Consider the following 21,257-nt stretch of genomic DNA (forward strand, 5'->3'; position numbering starts at 1 on the left):
CATAAAGTTAACATCATCACATTAGATGCAACCTAGTAGAAAGGAATCAGCTACCAATTCATGATCCTTAATTAAAATTGATATTCATGGTAATTATGCAATTCAACTCAAAAAACATGTTCTTTGTGATTATCAAATCACCTCTGAATCACCCTTTCCTAGTTGTAGCATATCCATTGGCACTGGTTTTAAACTTGGGGCTGTTCACAGAAAATGTGCTTAAGCTGGGAACAGGCGTTTGCGGTCTTGTGTGTGCTGTACATCTTATCACGGCTGTCCCCCTCTTCTGTCAAGATCTGTCTTTAGTTAGAGATACTTCTTCAATGCATGAGGTAAGAGCTCTGATTCCTCATATGCCCTCACTTGAATGACCTCAGTGGATAAAGTCAGTGGCAAATGGTCCTCTGCAGAAGTTTCAGAGATTTATGGTCTGCTGTAACACTGTGCAGGCTCTTCCAGTTAAACTCCAGGTTGAGGCCATACAGCTTACCAGATGCAGGACATTACTAATTACTGTGTCTGTGCTCCTTCCGAAAAGAGCAGTCAGGGATCAGACTCTACATCTTATATAGTCTCTAGTCACCCTCTTCACCGTTTTTGGTACTGTTACTGTGTCATGCTACAGTGTCTCAGTCATGCACTGGAACAACATCGGGGGGTTTATCTTATAACTGTGAGCTTCGGCCATCATCTGTGGTATATAACTGTGAAATTCATCCACAGTCACTACAGGCCATCAGAGCCCATCATTTTTTCAGAGAGGGTGGATTGCAGGAATTGATCTTTCACCTGTGAAATGTCTGTAGGGTGTGTATAATACAATACAGTCTTTGGATGTATAAAGGGTGATTATGGAGGACAAAACTGAGTTTTAATAGAGTTATTTCTTTGTGCCTTCTAGCTTGGGTTAATAAGTAACAGTGTTCCTGTGCTGTTATTCTCTTTGCTCTGTTTTCTTTTGTTATGCTTTATGTATTGACCTGCATCAAATACAGTTTAAATAAACAGATTATTTTTGTTTGTCTTTCATTGTTCAGCACTAGGGTGCTTTTATGAATATCGGTTACATGATGTAAGTCACCCAGAGGCACATAGGCATCTAAAAATGTCTTAATAATAATACTAATAATAATACTGATGACTCAGTTTATAATGGTTCACCTAGCTGCTTTCTATTCACATAAAGACTGTTCAAGCCAATAACTGCATCAGCAGTATCAAAATGTTATTAGAAAAATATTGTGTAGAACTCAATGACTTTTTGTTTGCCACATCACTATGAGGTATGAGTGTTTACTGTGGCTCGAATGGGAGTCCTATTGCCACTCTTGTTTTGCAGCAAAACCAAACCTATGCTAAACAGAGACCAGGGCAGTAACACACAATAGTTATGGAATTCATTGCATTCCAAATTTATTTGATATTGTACGTAAACACCTGATAGAAATATAAACATTACCCCTTGTCCCCTCATCCCTGCGAAAACAAAACAAAACCAGAGCAACAGGAACACTTATTAAACATTATAAATCCACACTCATACAAACAGACATGCTTTGTAGTTGGCACAGTGACACAGCCTGAGTGAGAGACACAATATATAAACACCACTGAAGATCAACATGCGCCATTGACACTAAGTAAGTGTGCTCCCTTACTCTGTACAGGCACAGTGGGAGAACTGCAGGTCACATTAAAGATGTCTATTCAAGGCAGTCATAATCATAATAATCAAATACATTTAATAAAGAGCAATAATAAATTTCTGTAAGAACAAGCATTCTGCATCCAAATGCTACAGTAAAAGCAATAAATTAAAATTAAATGATTAAATATTTGATTTATTGATACAAATATTGATAACAATAATTTGTTAATAAGAAGTTAGCAAATAAATATTTACACCAATACATTGAACAGAAGTGTGAGCAATCAGTACCAAAAGAGAGGGAGAGGGAGAGGGAGAGGGAGAGGGAGAGGGGGTAATAAGGGAGGTAGACAGACCAGAATAGGTTGGAATGCCTTCCCACAATGCCTTGTGCAGAAACGTCATGTCTATTTAGAGCATTTCGGAACTAATTTGTGGAGACTTATCAAAATCACTGTACGCAGCACCGGAGAGGTTGTCATAGATGTCACTTCATTTTTCAATAACTCTAAAGAAATTTATCTGACTTGACAAGAACACAGGGGCTATCAAAGTAAATAGTGGTGAGCTCGCTGCCAAAAATATGAGCAAGACATTGTGGGGTGTACTCAGAACCTACTCTAAAGAAAACTATAGACATGGATAGGCATCAGGGAAACAGAACGACAGTTGCAACAATATTTTAACATGCAGAGTTATTTACCCAGATTTCACACAGAAACAGCCTACATGGAAGAACCATTTTTTATAATTGCTATTATCAATAAGTAGATTACCATATATGGGCAGCATTTTTAACAATAATATCTGTTATTTTAAGACCACTTAGAATTGTATTTGGAAGCATTGTTCAATAGTCAGCATATTATTGCAAGAGAAAGGAATAGGGAATTGATGAAGGTGGCAAAATAAAGGAAAGTAAATGAAAACAATGGTAATATAAAATAATGGTAATAGGGCAGGATGCACTCTACCATAATCACATGTATATCTAATCCTTCCACTGCTACTTGCAATACATGTTCTTTCATACCTATGCCCTGTCCTGTCATGAACTTGGCTGCAGCCAAGAGTAATACAGTGGACTTGGCCATTTCAGTCATGGTAAGTAGATCCTGGCAGCTCATTGGTCAGCGTGTGCCATCGCTCCACCTTCTTGCCTTTGTTCTTCAAACAGTCCACCCAATGACGCAGCGCATCTCCCTGTGAGTGACATCCCAGAGAAACTCCACCTACCATGCACACATAACACAGTATGTTATGGTTATAATGACAACAACAGTAACATTCATGGCTAATAATAATAAAGTTACTCACCAATAAAGTCATTGGACTTCCCAAGGTCATAGTCCCAAACAGTGACTTCAAGAGTCTTAGTAGACAGCTCTGAGAAAGAGATCTCATAGAAGAACTCCTAATGAAGGGTGTGTTGGTATGGGAAGATTTGGCAGAAAAGAGAATAAAGATTCAGCATACACATATACAATACAAAATTACAGGCAGGATGTGTTCTCAAAGACAGGAAACCAATTGCCAAGATAGCACAGACTCCAGTAAATATCAAACATAACTGCCTCATTATTAAGTTTTTTTCCCCCTTTATGTTTTGAAAAAAAAAACAGCAAAAGAAACTGACAGAATTAAGACTAAGAGTACAGATTAAAGTATTTCAAATGATCCAGACATATCTACACTCATTGCATACCTAGATCATGTATTGTGTTTATTGTAGGTGCTAATTACTAATTACTGGGTGCTATGAAACATGCACTTCCTTGCTGAACGACAGACATACAGTTGAGTACCTCATTAAATTCTGGATTGAGAGTCTTTTTTATGACAGCTGTTTTATGCTTGGATTTCTTGTGCAGGTCTGGCTTCAGGTACCTGATATGGAAAGGAGGGAATGTAGAGAAAGGAAATTAGACTGCTGTCAAAGGCAGACTAGGACATGGAGGTTAACTGATGCAAGGCAGGCATGCAGGCATGCACACACAAATGGTGGCATGACATTGACTTCCATGAAATTTTGATGTGGATTTTTAAATTGCGGTTAGCACAAAGTATGTGCACTAATGCGCACACACACTTAAAATTTCTTGATATTCAGTGGCATCTCACTGAATTCCAGGAAATGTTTATTTAAATATAAGCACAGAGTATGCTTGTTTTTAAACAGTGCTGTGAATCAGAGAAGAAGTGAGAGCGGGAGAGATACAGATGTGTGTGTTGGTGGTGGTGGCAGGCGGGGGGGGGGGGGGGGTGTCTATTTGTATACCATCTTTGTTTTTTTAGCCTGAGGAAATAGCTGGTTTGGAACATTTATCTGAAGAAACGATGAGCTTGAGAGTGAGACAGAGTGAGTGAGTGAGAGAGAGAGAACGAGAGTGAGAGAGAGAGAGCGAGTGAAAGAGAGATGTGGTTTGTTGTTTTAACTCTTTTCAGGGGAACCTCTAGGACATTGACTGGGTCCAAAACAGACAAAGAGACAAACCATCCTGTGTCTGTAAGTGCATGTCAGTCCGAGTCCCCTCTCTTCCCCCTCTCTCTTTGTCTACAGACCAGCCTCTTGAGGCATTTGCTGACACTGACACACTCCTTCCAGATTTATCCCTCTCTGTGTATCCCTGCCTCTGATGTTGACCCCTTGTCTGTCTCTCCATTTCTCTTCCTATAGATGCACACCTCTCCTCTGCCTTAAAACATATCTTGATGTCTGGGTGACATCCCCCCACGTACGTTTTGACATAGGGGTCAGAGAAGCCATTGACATCCATAGCAGCCAGGTGGGCACAGCGGCGGACTCCCACGCACAGTCCACTGCGCACCCTCTCCTTGGGGTCTCCATCTCCCTCTCCTTCGCTGGAGGGGGGCAGGAACTGCAAGGAGAGCAGGAGGCGCCCCCTCTCCTCCAGACTCCTCTGCTGCTCGCTCTCCCACTGTAAAGGAGACACAGCAGGGAATGGAGCATCCACAAAATGACTTACAGTAGAGCATAGCCATAGGATAAAATCACAGACTCAGAAAACAAGCGTACTGAAGAGTCTATTGAAAGGAATGTTCTCATTAAAAAGAAAAGAGAGAGAAATACAGTGCAGCATGTGACAAGGAGAGAAATATTGCAGAACAGAGCGAGTCACTCTATTAGTGCTTTACCACATGTGAGTATATATTATGTAAATATGCACATAGACACTTAAAATGCGCACACACACATATATATATATACACACACATATGTTCCTTGTGCTTATGTGTCTACCCTTTCCACACCTCTCTTCTTCTTCTCTATCTCTCTATCTCTCATTCCCTCTTATCTAGTCAAACGGAAACACTCCATAGGACACAATCAATATTTGATTCCTCCCTTACGCTCTCCTTGTCTTCTCTCTGTCCTCAGGCCCCTCTCTCTATCCCCCCCTCCCTCTCTCCCTCCCTCCTACATTCTCTCTCTTTCTTTCTGGCAAACATCAGGGCCTCATTAGCACTGGTGCTGTACATGCAGTATCTGAATACTGATTAACCCTCTCTCTTTCTCTATCAGTCTCTCTCTCTCTTTGCCAGTCTCTCTCTCCCCCTCCATGCTTTCATTTGTCCCTGTGGTCTCGCTGAATCGTAGTCCTCCAGAGCTGTCTCTCTGAATCTTGTCTTTTTAAATTATTCTTGTTGGTTGTTGGTCAACATAGAATCTTTAGAAGTAGTAGTTATGTTTCGCTTTCACCAAACATACCACATCTATAAAACAGATGGTGACAACAATGACGAGAAAAGTAACAAAATTAATGGACAAAATAATGGTAACAGCAACAGCAACATCACACTCATCCTGTAATTTGGCATCAACAATAAACAAAAGCACGAAGTAATGTAATATTAATGCCACATTCCATTATTTTTTCCATATGTAAGGCAAAGGATCAAAAGAGAAGTGTTTAGTCTGTCTACAGTTTGTGTGCTTGCCTGGGGCTGCTTTGGTATAACTGTGGCATTTCTCTCCTTCAAAAGCAAGCAGATACAAGTAGACACACATTCTGAAAGATACACCTGGCAAAATACACCACTGTCTACAGACAGAAAAAGATGGACCGAAGTCCACACAAAAACACACGCATGCAGCTGCATACGTGTTGACAGGTGTATAAACATCCCAATGAAGAAAGATGATCACAGACAAACAGACAAACAGTTATACCTCTCTCAGGTAACAGGAGATCCCCCTGAGTGCTGCACTCATGGCAGAAGGGGAGGGTAGCTGAGGGAGAGAGAGAGAGAGAGAGAGAGAGAGAGAAAGAGAGAGAGGGAGGGAGAGAGAGAGGGAGAGAGAGAGAGAGAGAGAGAAAGAGAGAGAGAGAAGAAAGGCAAGGTGAGCTTCTTTATTCATTTATCACTCTACTCTATATAGAGAAGCGTACTAATTCTGAGAATGAGATTCTAATTAGAGGCATCGTTGAACAGTTTTGGGTGCTGTGTAGTATGCACCCAACACTAAAAAGCTTGGGAATTCTGTAATCAGTATTTTTGGCAGAATACATAAAGGGTTTTCTATGTCTGATTGACAGACATCCCTTTCCAGGTTAGAATTCACCACAACCAAATGCGGCAATCACTGCCGTTATGCTCCAGAGAGCAGACTATGCAACTGACTGATGCATAATGACAGGAGATGAAGTGACCAAGACTACAGTGTGAGACCATGCTAACATGTTGGCCATAGCTGTGCATAGCTGTGTACAGTCTCCCTACTATGTACACAGAGCCAGGCTTCCCACGTTCCCCCCCAACTCACCGGAGGTGGGTGCTCAAGACAGATGTTGTAGTGTTTAGTCTGGTCTGGCTTCACCCGACGCAGTGCAACCCGTGACTCCCCTATAAACTCATTGTGGGTCAGCTTGTCTTCATCACAGACTGACACCCTAAGAGAGAGCATGGAGCATTCAATACAACATATATGGTGTCAATACTGGTGGACATGACTGACCAACCAATGCTCTCTCTGCACGCCTCTGTTACGTGCTGGAAATGAACATTCCTGCAACATTGTTGTGGGTGTAGTAACAATATACATGTCAGAGCACTCTTTGGTAGTCATTAATACTGACACTAGGACAAGGGGGTTTTGTGAATCATATCATATCATATCATATCAGCACTGACTGATTGGATACTACAGTGACTGACCTAGGGAACATGCAGACTGCTGGAATATACATGCTGAATATTTCATGTATTGAGCAGCACATTAACACTCATGTGAGAGAAAGAGGCAAGAAATCCCCAGGGTATTACTAGTCTTAGTATTACTAGTGATAATTAAAGAATCCAAGGCCTGTATGACATAAAGCAACTGTTTAAACATCAGTTGCATGTATAATAGATGAAAAACACAAATGCTGAAATAGTTTAAGTAGATCATTGGATTTTTGCTTAAGAGAGGTGGTCCATGTGATACAGAGATATAAATGATTCCGACTCTGATAACCACAGTAAAACTGTATTCTATTTATTATGTCAGGATAAGACAGTCCAGCACCCTCCCACGTGTTAATAGACGGGTAAGGCATAGCTGAAAAACACCTGGAGAGAAACAAATAGAAAACAATGAAAAGGTCACAGGAATTAAAGCTGCTTGAAGGGTATAGTCTTTCTACCCAGACAAGCAGCTGGATTTGCCAAGGAAACAGCATGCTGTGCATCCAGTCTCAGTCTGGCCCCTAACTGAATCCATGACCAGGCAGCTAAATGGCCAAATTACCTCCTGTCAACAGCCACTTGCACGCCTGGAACTTAAAATTGTAAAAGCGCTAGCGATTGGCAAGTGCTGTTGCCCTGGGATACCACTCAATATCATTTAGCAAGACAGAGGTAATTTACCTTGTGTTGCCTAGTTAACCCATATTATAGGAACACACTCCCTCCTTTGAGAGGAATCCAACAGCACATGCAGTGATGATGAGCACTGGAAGTGAAGTGGAAAGCAGAATGGAGGCAGACTCTAATGAAAATGATTCTCGCTGCATACGTGATCATTTCAATATTATTGCAATGGATGACAGTTAAGTGCTTCCACTGTGTAGTGTCTACAATTTCAATTTAATTCAAGCATTTAGAGAGTTGCAGAGGATATTGAGTCAGACTGGCGGTGAGGTTTCAAACTGAGAGGCACAGGAATATAGACATGAAAGGTAACACATATAAAGGTCTGTATAATATAAACAGTCATATTCATAGATACATGAACACAGAAACACTCATTTTCATAAGTCCATTGCAATGTTGCATGTTCATTTTATTGATGTAGAAATATTCCTTATTGTGGGTTTTGAAAAAGCAGTAGGTTTGTCCTAATGTGTTATCTTCTGTCTGCTGCTATTGGTAAGTTAATTTCCCCTTTAGGACCCATAAATATTTTCAATTCAGTTCCTTTCTATTCTATTCTCACGCATACTTTGAAAGACTTTTAGCCACACACATAATGGATGGTGATATTTTACCTCTTGGGGGTCAATAAAATTAAATACCCCCTGGAAGTTACTCTGACCTCAATCTGTCACTCCAGTTGTGAGAGAGAGCAAGGAGAGAGAGTGTGTGTGTATGTGTGTCTGTGTTTGTGTGTCAGAGAGAGAAACAAAAATAGAAACTGTGGACAAAGACAACATGCAAAAAAACAGATGCAATCAGAATGGCGGACCAATCAGATACCTGAGCGTCTTCCTGTACATGTCCTCCTCAGTGATGCCACAGTAGGTCAGCGTCTCGTTCCACACTGGGTTGAGAGTATTGCGCACAATCTTTGTCTTCAACTTGTTCGCCTAGGAGAGAGCAGGCATGCTAATGCAGCACAATAAGAATGCTGGCACCGCCACAAGTGATTTGCCATCCACTGACTCTAATAATAAAAGTGAAATTCACCTTGCAGGCTCCAGGAAGCAGGTGCAGTTTGACATAGGGATCTGCCAAACCATTGAAATCCATTGGCTTCAGACCCTGGGAGGGACAGATAGAGGGGGGGGGGGGGGGGGGGGGGGGGGAGAGAGAATAGGGAATAGGAGGCATTACACCGCAGTGCAGACAGGGCCTACAACAGGCCAGAGCAGAGCAAACTGAGAAACCAGGCGAGATGCGATAAATTACACTAAGCACAATTCAGGAAGCTGGTGGGGATTTGCAGAAAAAGTGAGAATGGCTTTGAAACCAGGACCCTGACGTGTGGTTCAGAAATACAGTATGCAGTCATATGACAGTCATATGTGAACGCATTAGGAATAAACATAGTCTAATAGGAAAAAACATAAAAAACATACAGAAGGGGAGAAATAGATGGAAGAACCTGCTAGACAAGGACTTTAGTTAGATACTGCAGTGTGCAAATTGTGAGAAAGACAGGTACCTTGGCTCTGATCACTGTACAGTGCAAGGAACTGGTTGCCCTCTCATACAGAAGGTCAAACTCCAAGGTGCCCAGGGATGCTGAAACCCAACAATACCAAAGTCAATTATCATAGCCATGCAGTCCTAATCTGGTCTATTTTTAAGTCTAATGCAAGAAAAAAAAATAGACAACCTATCTTAAATGCTTTGTTCGAGTCATCCTGTAAACAGAATATTGATGGGAAATTATTTATTTATGGTACTTCATACAGAGAATACAAGATGAAATAATGTTTAATTAAATAAGAGTTTGTAAAATAATTATTTTATTTTAAAATGAACATCTCAATTAAATATTTAATCAAAGATTTAAAAATGAAATTAATAAATATCTATAAAGCCTAATCCAACATTTGGATTTCAAAATTAAGAATTTTTCAGAAAATGAATGTTACATTATATGTAAATTATAAAAATGAATATTTAAAATTAATTTTACAAATAAGCTTCAAAATTAAGTGATCCATTTGTATCTTAAATATGGGTTTTCAAAAACAAAGATTCAAGATTCAGTTTCAATATCCATGTGTTCTTGAATCTTAGTCTCAGAATGAAATATTTAGCAAAAATAAACATTTCATTATATTTCAAATTTTATGTTACAAGATAAATATTTATTTAGGATATTTATACAGGATAAGTGAACCCACCCACTAGTGACTGACACATGTGTTAGGTGTAAGGCAGAGCCAGTCAGGCAGAGTTAAAGGGGTTTAAGGGATTTTGCACTGCTGCTGTGAGACATGATTTTATGATAGCAATGATGCGAACAAGATGGATTACCGTTATTCACAGACTATTTTACTACATGCGGAGACAGTTAATTATAAAAGTTCAAAGTCTGACAAGAAAGGAAATCTTCAAACAAATAAGGAAATACTGTAAAATGAGAGCACTCAGGAGACAGACTAATACCTGTGGATGAAAAAGAATGTGTCTAGCTCTCTCACACAGACTGGGTCACAAACACTGATACCGTTTAAAATATGTAGGCCAGTGCTGTCTTCCAAAATGCATATGTGCATGCTACTAACATACCACCAATTACAAAACTGGCTGCAACATAATTTGATTCAACACCATGTCATGACCTTTGACTGTATTTTTAGCAGCTTCAGTGTATTCAGAGGCCAATATTTCCAATATTTCTAGGTTGGTATGTTAAGAAAACAAAATAGTTGTCTTACATTCACACAATTTCCTCATTTGCAGCCTTCTTTGTTGTTTGAATTTTAACATCAATTGAGCTTGTTCCCTACCAAACTAAATAATGAAGTTGTAAACCAACTGAGTGAGCAGGTTAGCTAGTTATAATGTTTTAGCAAGGTAGTGAGCTGACTATGTTCTTTTTCAGCCAGACAGGCAGCAAAAATGACAGCATTCTGGAAATCAGAACTCATGCCAAGGGCTTTATTAGTGGGAAGGGGCAGGGACAGGGGGTGACATGGAGTCTAGTTTTGTGACCAAAACAGTGACCACAAAATATAGAATAAGATTTTGATAACATTTGTACTGATTGTCATTTTCTAAATTGAATCCCTGGTACATTATAGCAAGTTTGATTCCTACTTTAATGTGATCAGTCAAACCTTTTTTTCTGGTAGGACTCAGCTTCCCTTTATTTCACCATTGATCAGCACAACTTCAAAAGCAAATATCACAAACACAGAATACTGTGCAATGACAGCAATCTGGTTCACTGACACTCTGATTCATTCAGTTTCTCCAGTACAGTGGTGTGCAAATATTTACTTAAATCTTTACTTACCCCACCAACCAATTTGATTGTACATGTAAATCAAAAATCCAAAAAGACCTTGTCATATATTCTAGCTTTTGTTAGTTTAGCGGGGTGCAGTACAGGGGAGTAGTTTTGAACAGCCACAACTGATCCATCTCAAGTCAGTAATGCTAGCTGTAGCTAACTGGCTCCCATGAACTTGCACTTTATCTCAAAATTCTGTTAATTTAATTGTTGCAGAGGAATGAATTTATGAGTAAATATGCACACATGCAGGCAATACCTAATAACAGATTTTATGTTTTTAGACTGTTATGCTCTTTGACATGATGTTTTGTATTACAACAAACATATTCACAATATTAATTAATATTCATTGCATACTTTGACCTTGTAGTGATAACTGCAGTGAAAACAACTATCCTAAAACCCCAGCTACTCCTCTAAAAGAAGTGTCCTTTATGTTATGTTGGCAAGTTCTCAATAAAGTTAATTCATGTTCCCACAAGCTGGAGTCCGCAGATGTACTTTGTGCCCCTTGTCATCCACAAACACACCATAATGATAGAAGTGACCTAATCCTGTCTTCAAACACCCTTCCAAAACTTACAGGTCAAGTGAGAGCCCTGATGAAGACAGAAATACAGAAAGACTTTCTTTTGGACTCTGTTCAGAGAGATATACGTGTCCAGTAAGATAGCAGGCTAACCTGCAGACTCATAAGCCTTAACTGCAAAGAACAGCACAAGTTTTAAGATGGGGAAAGAGCTACTATTATTTGGTAACCCTGGCTAGTGCAACTAAAAATTGGTACAATGTATGCTTTTGTGAGGCCTAAGTGTGAGAAAGTGAAGAAAAGAATGCCAAACCACCCTGTGAAAGTATGGTTAAAATAAAAGAGAGAAGAGATTCCGGACACTCACATGTAAGTGAGTAACTACAAAACTTATGGTGCATGCATATAATACAGTAATCTCATATCATATGAGTTCTCGTAGTCACATATTAAAATGACTGAAGGAATCTGAGGGACTAAATGAATCAATTGCGAGTCAGTATATTTGATACTACCCGCATAGTCATGTATTGAAAAAACTGGATGAAGTGTAGGCACTGATTGAAGGAATGTACTGTGTATGGGAATTCAATTGGTTCAATGCTTGGGGGCATTTACATTCAGTGACTCTAGTTCTGTTATGCTGCCATGATAGTAACCCACACCAATATATTAACATTTTCCTCCACTCACTTGTCATTTATAGTTTTGTAGCTTTCTATAGGCTGTCACAGTCATGGCATTTTGAGTAGTCTGACCTCATATCTTTTAGAATAGTTAACGAGTACATGCAGCACCTACAAGTAACAGGCAGCATCACAATGCTCTAAATCAATATGCTGCCAAATATGTTTCAATGATTAAAACCAAGTATCTTAAAATTAGGGTCTCTTGCCTCTTCTTCAAATATAGTAAACAACATGGAGATTACATGTACTCATTTTGCCTGACAAAATTGTTGAATTCATATTTGACCAGTTCATATGAGACCATTTGAATGATGGGTAATACAGAATTTCAGAGACCACACAAGAAACATTAGCAATTAAACAAATAAATTAATTAGAATCAACCTTATGTAAAGTCTCAAGTTTAACTTGTAAATTGACACCCACCTACAACTCCCATTATGAGATTTTAGGTGGAGTCGGTAAGACTATTTAGTTAATTTTATACAAATATTGTATCTAATACTACAGATATTTTGAAAAACCTTGGAGCTCTATCACTTGAGCACCAACTGATAAAAAAGATGGTTAGAAACTAATCTTTCCATATTTAATTAACTTTTAGATTATCAGGGTAATTAAGACCATTTTCTTAACCATATTTAAATCTCAAATATGTGATGTTGGAGGCCAAAGGCAAGAACCACCTTAAAAATTCTTTCCAAAGGGTCAGCTCAGAAATTCATATAGTGCCCATGAGGAAAATATATTTCGGAAGTTTTATTTTCAGCGGGAGATAGCTTTATTGCTTCTGCTGGTGTTGCTGCTTCAGCACAATGTCCTGATCCATAAAAGAACTAAACTGTCTCATTCGGTGTGAAAATAAAGCATGCATGTACACTTTGTGAAACCCTTTTTTGGGAAGCTACATTTATAATATCATCAGCCTGATCTTAATCAATCCATTTTGTGTCCCATCAGAGAAGCCCAGGAGATTTGTTATGGATGATATTCCACTTTGGGAGCTATGCTGCCTATCCCTTTGATACCATTTTCTTCCTGATTAATTCTGACCTGTCCCAAATAATACATTCACTAACATGAGATGCAAGTTAAACGCATCTGTCCTGGGTCAGAGCAACCCCTTTTTTTCTAGTTTCTAATAAACTGGCCTACGTTTTTAAGTACCTTTAGACATATACTATCTCAAATGCTAATTTTTTCGTTTTCTGGGGTGTTAGATATAACTCTAATCTATAATCTGTAACTATTGTACAACATTCAAAGATGTCAGAAGTCATCAAGGATCTCTCCAAGCAGAATTACAATAATTTTAAAACCCACACACTGCATTGGCCATGTATTTTACCTCCCTATTTAAATAATCATTTTCCACTGAATGTATTTATGGTATCGTCCAGGCAGATCTAGCTGTTTGCGATGACAAAAATCAATGCAACAGTGCAAAAAAATAAAATGATATTGAGCCAACATTAAATTCTCAGATATGCTGATTGGGGATGTGGGGACTGTCTTTATTACTTACTGTCAATGTGTAGAAAAGCTTGTCAGTTAAAAACACAGTATGACACTCTATTATCTATTTTATCTTTTTTAGTCATCTATATCACACTGAGGAAGACTAATGGTGGCTATCGATAGTTATTTGCATAGCAATTGTGCATTTGATAACTGTTATTGACATTTTTCATGTAAGGAAATAATATTTTTCTTTATAGTTCCTTTGGACATTGGATTAAGGTTTATGTCCGAAGCAACTGTTCTCCAGCACAAATGAACATATTTTCTTGACAAGGTATGAAGCAATCTACATGTTTCCACTGAAACTGAGCTTATGCGTTTGCAACCCAATGAGTTTTATTTGATAATGCTCAAAGACCAGTACAAACAGAACACAGAGGCCAAATACTTGCTGTCTGGTTCCATTCACCTCATGCTAAGTGAGTTTTGATTCACACGTCAATCCACATGTGGGTGTCTACCAGGTGAAAAACGCTGCTGGTCTTAAATATGCCAAAACATACTTATATGTGAATGAATGCTCTCCATTCTTGGAAATGATATCACATTTAACACAATTTAAACTTAACTATAAAACAAATGAAATAAAACATGCAATTTTAAAGGTAACAGTATTTTTAGAGTGTGTGTTATATCACGATGGCTTTAAAAGAATATGCCACAATACTACATTTCCATGCGCTGAAACTCCAGACATGAGGTTTCAAAACTGACAAAAGGTGTAAGCTGGGGCTATGTGTCAAAACTTTACTTTTTAAATCCAAATGATGTGTGAAACACAAATCTATGTCCATGGGAGCTGCAAATAAGAACAAGTTTATCCCTAAATATGTGTACAGTATGCATTACCAAGGAGAAAAAGTCTTCCTCAATCTTCCTACTAAACCAAAAACCTATACTACTGGATGGGTTTTACATCAGGTTTATTATTTCAGTTAGCTCTATAGCTGTGTTGTAACAAAGGTCCCAACCAAAGTTGTCTGTGACAGTTTGTTAAGCTGCAATTCTATTGTGTGATTTCTGTAATAAATATCCCACCAAGATAGGCATTTGTGAGGAGAAATTCTTGTGGCAGCAGTGGGGTGGTGCAGCATATACCATTGGCTATTATAGAGCATGACTTTTTAAAACCCAGTAAAAATCGCCCTGGGTGTGGAATTCATGTTTCTTATGCATGTCTTATGTGTGCCATTTACCATTCATGCATGCCTCTCTCTCTTGCTCTGTCTGTCTCTCTCTCTCTCTCTCTCTCTCTCTCTTACACACACACACACACACACACACACAGACACACACACACACACACACACAAAATAGGTGTATACATATGCATGAGCACATGCCTATGTACATAACTTGACTCTAAATGTGTCTGTTTTTTCACAATCATCCCCCCTTTTGGTAGATTACCTATATTTTTATCTTTTTTTGCATTTTGCTATCCACTGATGAATCTTTGGATTTCAGATGTTATATCCAAAAATGGCTGACTTTCTTCAGGAAAGAAGCTATCTCTAATTTTCTTGGGTTTGATTCCGCTTCTTGAACCACTCTCTTCACAGCACAGTGTGATAAAATTGGCTTATATTCTAGGTAAGAACCCTCCTAGTGGCCATGATTAGTAGCAGTTACAAATGTAAGGGTACAAAATGGCTTTCTTTTATTTCTCAGTGAAGTAATGATGAAATTTAAGACTCACTGCTGTCATCGCTGTCACAGCTGTCGATCTCGATGGACGTGTCCATGCTGCTCATCGCAGACAGAGTCCCACCTCCACCACCCCCTCCCCCTGTAGCTCCCGGCAACACAGGAGACAACAGGCCACCGCTACCCGTTGAGGCCCCGCCCGCTGGACTGAGGGCTGTTGGAAATCCAGCTGGATTTGGGGAGAGGGGCTCAGAGGTAGAAGAAGTTGGGGAGAGGCGTGGAAAATAAGCAGAGATCTGTCTGATTGGCCGGATGGGGCCAGGACAGACATCGATGGCCATGTGTTCCTGGATGGAGATGGTCAGTTTCTTTCCTTTGCGCACCGTCATAGAGCTGAAGAAGAGAGAGATGATTAAATTGATTAAATGATTAAATCTATGAAATCTGATAAGCAGGAAATTGCATTCTCTTATTACAGGAGAAAGAGCAAAGCACTGTATAAACAAACTGAATCAATTACTGAACACATCTTGAGGTGGCAAGTATAGGTTTAGGCTGAATATAACAATGAACAAAAGAAGGAAGTTCAGGGACTTATAAATTCCCTGACTGGACCAAAATTACTTTTGAATTAATTTTGAAAGCTTAATTCCTTTGACTGTTATCTTTGAATACAGTGCAGAATCAGTGACTCAAGTTTTACTCGACACTGTTCCGTTTCCTTTTTCAGACTAACTGGGGCTCAGTGTTGAGTGTTGATCAGGGAAAAATCATGTTAAATGATTGTTAAAGTAGATAATACAACTGATGATGATACAAACAGAAAGGCAAGAAGTGACAATGGTAACATTCCAGAAAAAAAAAACATTTAAACAATGATACCATGGGGACCATTATATTGCAGTATAAATAAACATGGAATTATGACTAAGGCTACAAATTGATCACATAGGTCATGGACTGCTTGGCCAGTTAGGTATATTATTTGTTGTAATTTGTTATCAGGGACATTATTTTACATTACTTTACAGTCATTTAGCAGACAATCTTATCCAATGCAACTTTCAGCACAAATGAATAGAAGTGTATCCATTCAAGTTGAATGAGCAACAGTATCAGACCAGGCTAACAACACTCCCAGACCAGTGAGTGTGAGCATAACACTATGTAAGCCCCATCATAAGTTAACTTTGGCAACCTGATCAGACAAGGGAAGCCAAGTATGCTACCTTAAATCAGTCACTACATCACAGAACTCAAAATGGATTGCGATACTACATGTAAAATAAACAGCATGTTGTACAAGTGCATGTGTTAGGGGTGGGGATTGAGGCGGGACTGAGATGCAGTGTGAAGAGGTGGGTTTTCAGTCTGCTTCAGAAGATGGTCAGTGATTCCGCTGTCCTAACCTTTGGGAGGAGTTCATTCTACCACTGAAGGACCAGTACAGATAAAAATCATGTCTGAAAACAGTGACCCCGTTGGGATGGGACAGTCAGTTGCCCCATGGTTGCAGATCCCAGTAATTTTGGTGGAATATATATATATGGTCTGAAGACCAAATGTAGGTATGAGGGGGGCTGTCCCCTTCACTGTCCTATATGCCAAGACCAAGGTTTTGAATTTGATGTGAGCAATAACAGGAAGCCAATAAAGTGAAGTGAGCAGGAGTGTAGCTTGACTACATTTGGGGAGATGGTTGTGCAGCTGCATTCTGGATTAGTTGTAGGGATTTGATGACACAAGCAGGAAAACAAACAAAGAGGGAATTACAGTAGTCCAGGCATGAGAGGACCAGGGCCTGAACATGGAGCTGCATAGATTACATAGTGAGGCAGGGGCGGACCCGTTGGATGTTGAACAAAAAGAATCTGCACATGTATTGAGTTGTGAGAGGAAAAGATGGTAGGCCTAAATACACTATTGCAGGAGGAGATTTTGTTAGATGTTCAAAAGGAAATAAAAGCAGCTAAGTGAGTGAGAATGTTCCCACAGAGAGAATGTTCCCACAGATTACAAGCAGCAAGTAAGGTGGAACAAATTTTTCAAAAGCACTCTGCATAAACAGGCTTTCTGGTTTGGCAAGACAGTCTTCTAGTGACAGAACTGTAAAGCCATTTCTTATAAAGAGATATATATTGATATGACGTGCACTGCAATAATGAAATCCAAAAAGGGTGAGTTAAGTTGTATACCAAATTTAATCAAAACACACATGCATCTACATTTATTGTCAGAGAAGGCTGCTTCCCTGGAATCTATCCTTTTACTAAGCTATGAGTGTTAAAGTTAAATCTTCTCTGAGTTGGTTGTATCATATGTAGTGTTAATTGTCTTTTTATGACAGTTAATTCACCTAATTTTAGATTTTCTTTAGTGCTACTAAACCTAAAAAAAAAAACTCTATTTTTATGTTTTTCCTTCTCACACCTCTTCTGAATATAATATGTAAGTTAATTGTGTTAAATTGTCTCAGAGGCAGAGAACTCTCCATTGGTGTGTAAAACTATTCTACAACCTCAGTATGATGTTTCAGAAGCTATGGACAGTGACCCCTTCAGCGTTGCTACTTTCTGCCTCCAGTCCCCAGGAAACATAGCGAGGTAGTTTGAGCATCTTCTATCTTCTACTATTTGAATGAGAGATTCAAATTAGCTCATTTGCATTTAAAAATAAACCCGGTGGAATATATAGTAAAGCTAAGAAACAACATGTTTGATTTTTTTTTATAAAGGGGGAAGGATAAATCAGGAGATAAAGGCAATTTTATATTATAACAAATGATCATGGTAATGGAAAAAAAAATCCCATTACAAATATAAATGTAGATAGACGTAATAATGTAATGAGGATTGCAAAAAGCAGTCATTACAATCATTATTACATTAATTTGGCATCTGTCCATGGCTTACTACTAATTGCCTGGGTCCTGCCTGTGACATCATTACATTTTCCATCCTAAAAATCCCCAAATTACACTATGTCATTGAATTAGTGGATTCAGACATTACAACAGTTTTATCATTTAGATTAAATTCAGTTTGTTGTGGTACAGCAATGGTAGATAGGTACAGCTCAGCAAGGTAAACCCCTCAAATTTCCCTATAGAGCAAGCCAGAGCTGCAAAGAAAAAATGCTTTCAGAGGAGCCCACAAAGAAGGGACACTCAAAAATGGTACCCTCCCTCTTCTGTTCTGTTGTTGGTCCTTTCTTAGTTTGGGACCGTTGTAACTAATGTCACTGCCACATTCTTGTGTTGCTCTGAAATATTAAGCAATACAAAATAGCCAAGATGTTTTGAAAAAAGGAATTAATAACATTACGTAAGCTAACAAACCAGTTAAAATATTAAGGATATTCTTTTCAGTTTAGTCAAATATCTTACAGACAGACATGGAAGCATCATGAGAAGAGGCATAACATGGTCAAATACTTTTGTTTTAATCAAGGTGTTTGCTGCACTTTATATTATTTGGAGACTGATGAGGATGTAGACAGGGCTACTTGACAAAAGAGCATTACACTGGGACATCTTGAGGGATTCATTTTTCTTTTGAATTGACTCTGAGAAAAACGGACAATTCATGTCTTTTTATGAATTCAGGTATTAAAAGAAACATCAGAGTCAGTTGTCATATCATCATTCTTGGTACATTTAGAGTAACACAAACTCAGCAGAATGTAGCAGAAATTCTGTCATCTTGTTGCAATGGTCACGTTACTGGTGGTCTGATCTGGGAGTGCCCTTTTCCCTCATAAATAACCACTTCGTTATCTAATGAAAAATCAATAAAATAAATAAATAAAAATAATAAAACATTTCAGCAGAGAGGGCTCAAACCACACCATTCCATGACATCAACTAAGACCATTTGACAATGAAATGCATGATGTAAACCCATAATTCTCAATGACTGTACAAAGATCGACCATATATTTCATTTTCTACACCTGAGGCCAGGTATCAGGTTTGACAACATGTGGATGGAGGGAGATAAAAGGAAAAGAAGGAGAGATAGACTAAAAGCAATCAGATGAAACGATCTCAAACTCATATGCAAATGGTCTTGAGCGTTCCAACAGCACAACTCCCACGCATGTACCAACACATACTGTCAGACATCAGACATTGAACATTGCATCAAAAGGTGTGAAAAACATTTTTTCCTATAGAGTGACTATCATCGTCACAGCTATTCCATGGGAAATATAAAAAAAATATAGGTTAACAACTGAGATACATTAATGAAATGTTGGTAAAAAGGGAGCGCAATGAAAGTCACGCAGCTTCAACTATAAGATGGTACAAATTATTATAATCATCACATTACTACTAGTAATAGTACTGCAGTCATTTTCATTACCATTATCATTGCTGTCATCATTACTGTCTGTCAGTCTTTCGTAGGATAGAACATTTTTAATTTTTATATCAGCCTATCAGTTTGTTGGCCAGTGCTGAAATCATATGTCATCATGAAATCACGTCTGAATTTGACCACGCGTACACTGCAAAATGTGATTGTGAATGTGAATGTGATTCTGGATTTGATTTTGAAGTCAAGCTTGAGCATGCATTGGAATGCCATGATAGACAAGTACATGTTAAGAAACTGTGTAACATTTATCTCCCTGGGTAACTCATCTCTGTCGCCTTCTCTCCAGCTTATTCTTTCACTTTGAATTACATTCGTTCTCACATTCATTCTCACGCTCTGGTGCTTGCTCTGTCTTCCTCCTCACTTTCTTCATCTTTCTCTCCTCTGTCAGTGTGTTTCTTTTCTTTGCACTCTCTTTCCCTGTCCTTTAGTCTCTTGGTTTTCTCTGCTTCTGTCTCTTACTCTCTCTGCCCATCAGTCTGTCACTCCCTGTTTTAATTCCAATGTAACAATCATAGAGTAGCATAGCATAATAGATGTATGGTTTATACTACCTTTTAAATAGTAAATGTAACTTCACAGTAATTGCATTGATAGAGTGTCAGGATCTAGAAGCACTGGGTTGTGTTGTGTGTGTGAACATGTGTTTGCACATGTGTACGCGTGTGTGTTTTATGTGTGGGTTCATGCAATTTTGCACATTATGTTGCTTCCTTATGTTCAAAAACAAGGTTTACATTTGCAACAATGCAGATTAACAGACCGAAAGAGGAGGGGGGGAGTGGTGGGGTGGGGGTTATGCAGTATATACATGGAGTGGCTGGACACACTGACACTGATACTAAGAGAAACAGGAGGAGGGGCGGGGGGGGGGGGGGGGGTTCTAATGCAGCACACATGGACTGGACACTATGGATGCAGTGGTAGAGAGATGGAGAGGGAGACAAACAGATAGAGACAGAGAAGAAGAGAGGTGAGATAAAACAGAGATGAAGGAAGAAGCCAAACTGATCATTAGAAGGAAAAGATCAGAGTAAGAATGAATAGAAATTACAAATAACAAACGGGGGGGGGGGGGGCATGAAAAGAGGAAGTGATAAATAAAATATTTCCAGAAAGAATTTTTCCTTACCTTTGTGATAGCGTGAGTGTTAAACTCCCTCATAAACGAGTGAATCCCAGAGTAAGGGGTCTGCACTAACAGGTGGTGAAAAAGAGAGGGAGAAGGAGAGACAGAGAGGGAGGGAGGGAGAGAGGGAGAGGGAAGGGGTGGGTATTAACTATTCATTAAATATCTATAGAATTACTAAGACAAAGTTCAAATAGAAAAAAGGGAGAAATAGCAAGGAGGTAAGAAAGAATTAGTGAGGAGGAGCAGAGAATGAGAGAGTAAGCAGAGGGTAGAAGGTGTGTTGAACCAAAGAAAGAAAAACAGAAGGAGGAGAGTAGATGGGTAGATGTTTCCTTGAGAGCCTGTTTTATGTGTGTGACTGTCTTTTCTCTCTCCTTTCTCACCCCCTCCCTCCCTCCCTCTCACCCTCCGTCTCTCTCTCCCTCAGTCTCTTTCTCACACTCTCCTTCTTTCTCAATGCAGTATTTCAATTATTACAATATCCTCTTGGTCTGTGTGCATTAATCCTCTGTGTCA

The 21,257-nt window shown here is 39.0% G+C and overlaps 1 protein-coding gene across 1 annotated transcript; it reads right to left on the reverse strand.

Annotated features, from left to right (window-relative positions):
* Positions 1–1,960: 1,960 nt before the first annotated feature.
* LOC118789709 (double C2-like domain-containing protein alpha) lies at positions 1,961–21,158 on the reverse strand. Its single transcript, XM_036546262.1, has 12 exons — positions 21,147–21,158; positions 20,742–20,806; positions 15,283–15,623; positions 9,036–9,115; positions 8,558–8,632; positions 8,348–8,457; positions 6,435–6,561; positions 5,841–5,900; positions 4,388–4,587; positions 3,454–3,535; positions 2,966–3,062; positions 1,961–2,880 (listed from the first exon to the last, which is right to left on the reverse strand). Exons 3-12 carry the CDS (start codon positions 15,617–15,619, stop codon positions 2,744–2,746), a joined length of 1,305 nt encoding a protein of 434 aa, XP_036402155.1. The 5' UTR covers positions 15,620–15,623; positions 20,742–20,806; positions 21,147–21,158; the 3' UTR covers positions 1,961–2,743.
* Between the last annotated feature and the right edge of the window lie 99 nt (positions 21,159–21,257).

The sequence above is a fragment of the Megalops cyprinoides genome, chromosome 1 (assembly GCF_013368585.1).
Source record: "Megalops cyprinoides isolate fMegCyp1 chromosome 1, fMegCyp1.pri, whole genome shotgun sequence".
NCBI classification, from domain to species: Eukaryota; Metazoa; Chordata; class Actinopteri; order Elopiformes; family Megalopidae; genus Megalops; species Megalops cyprinoides.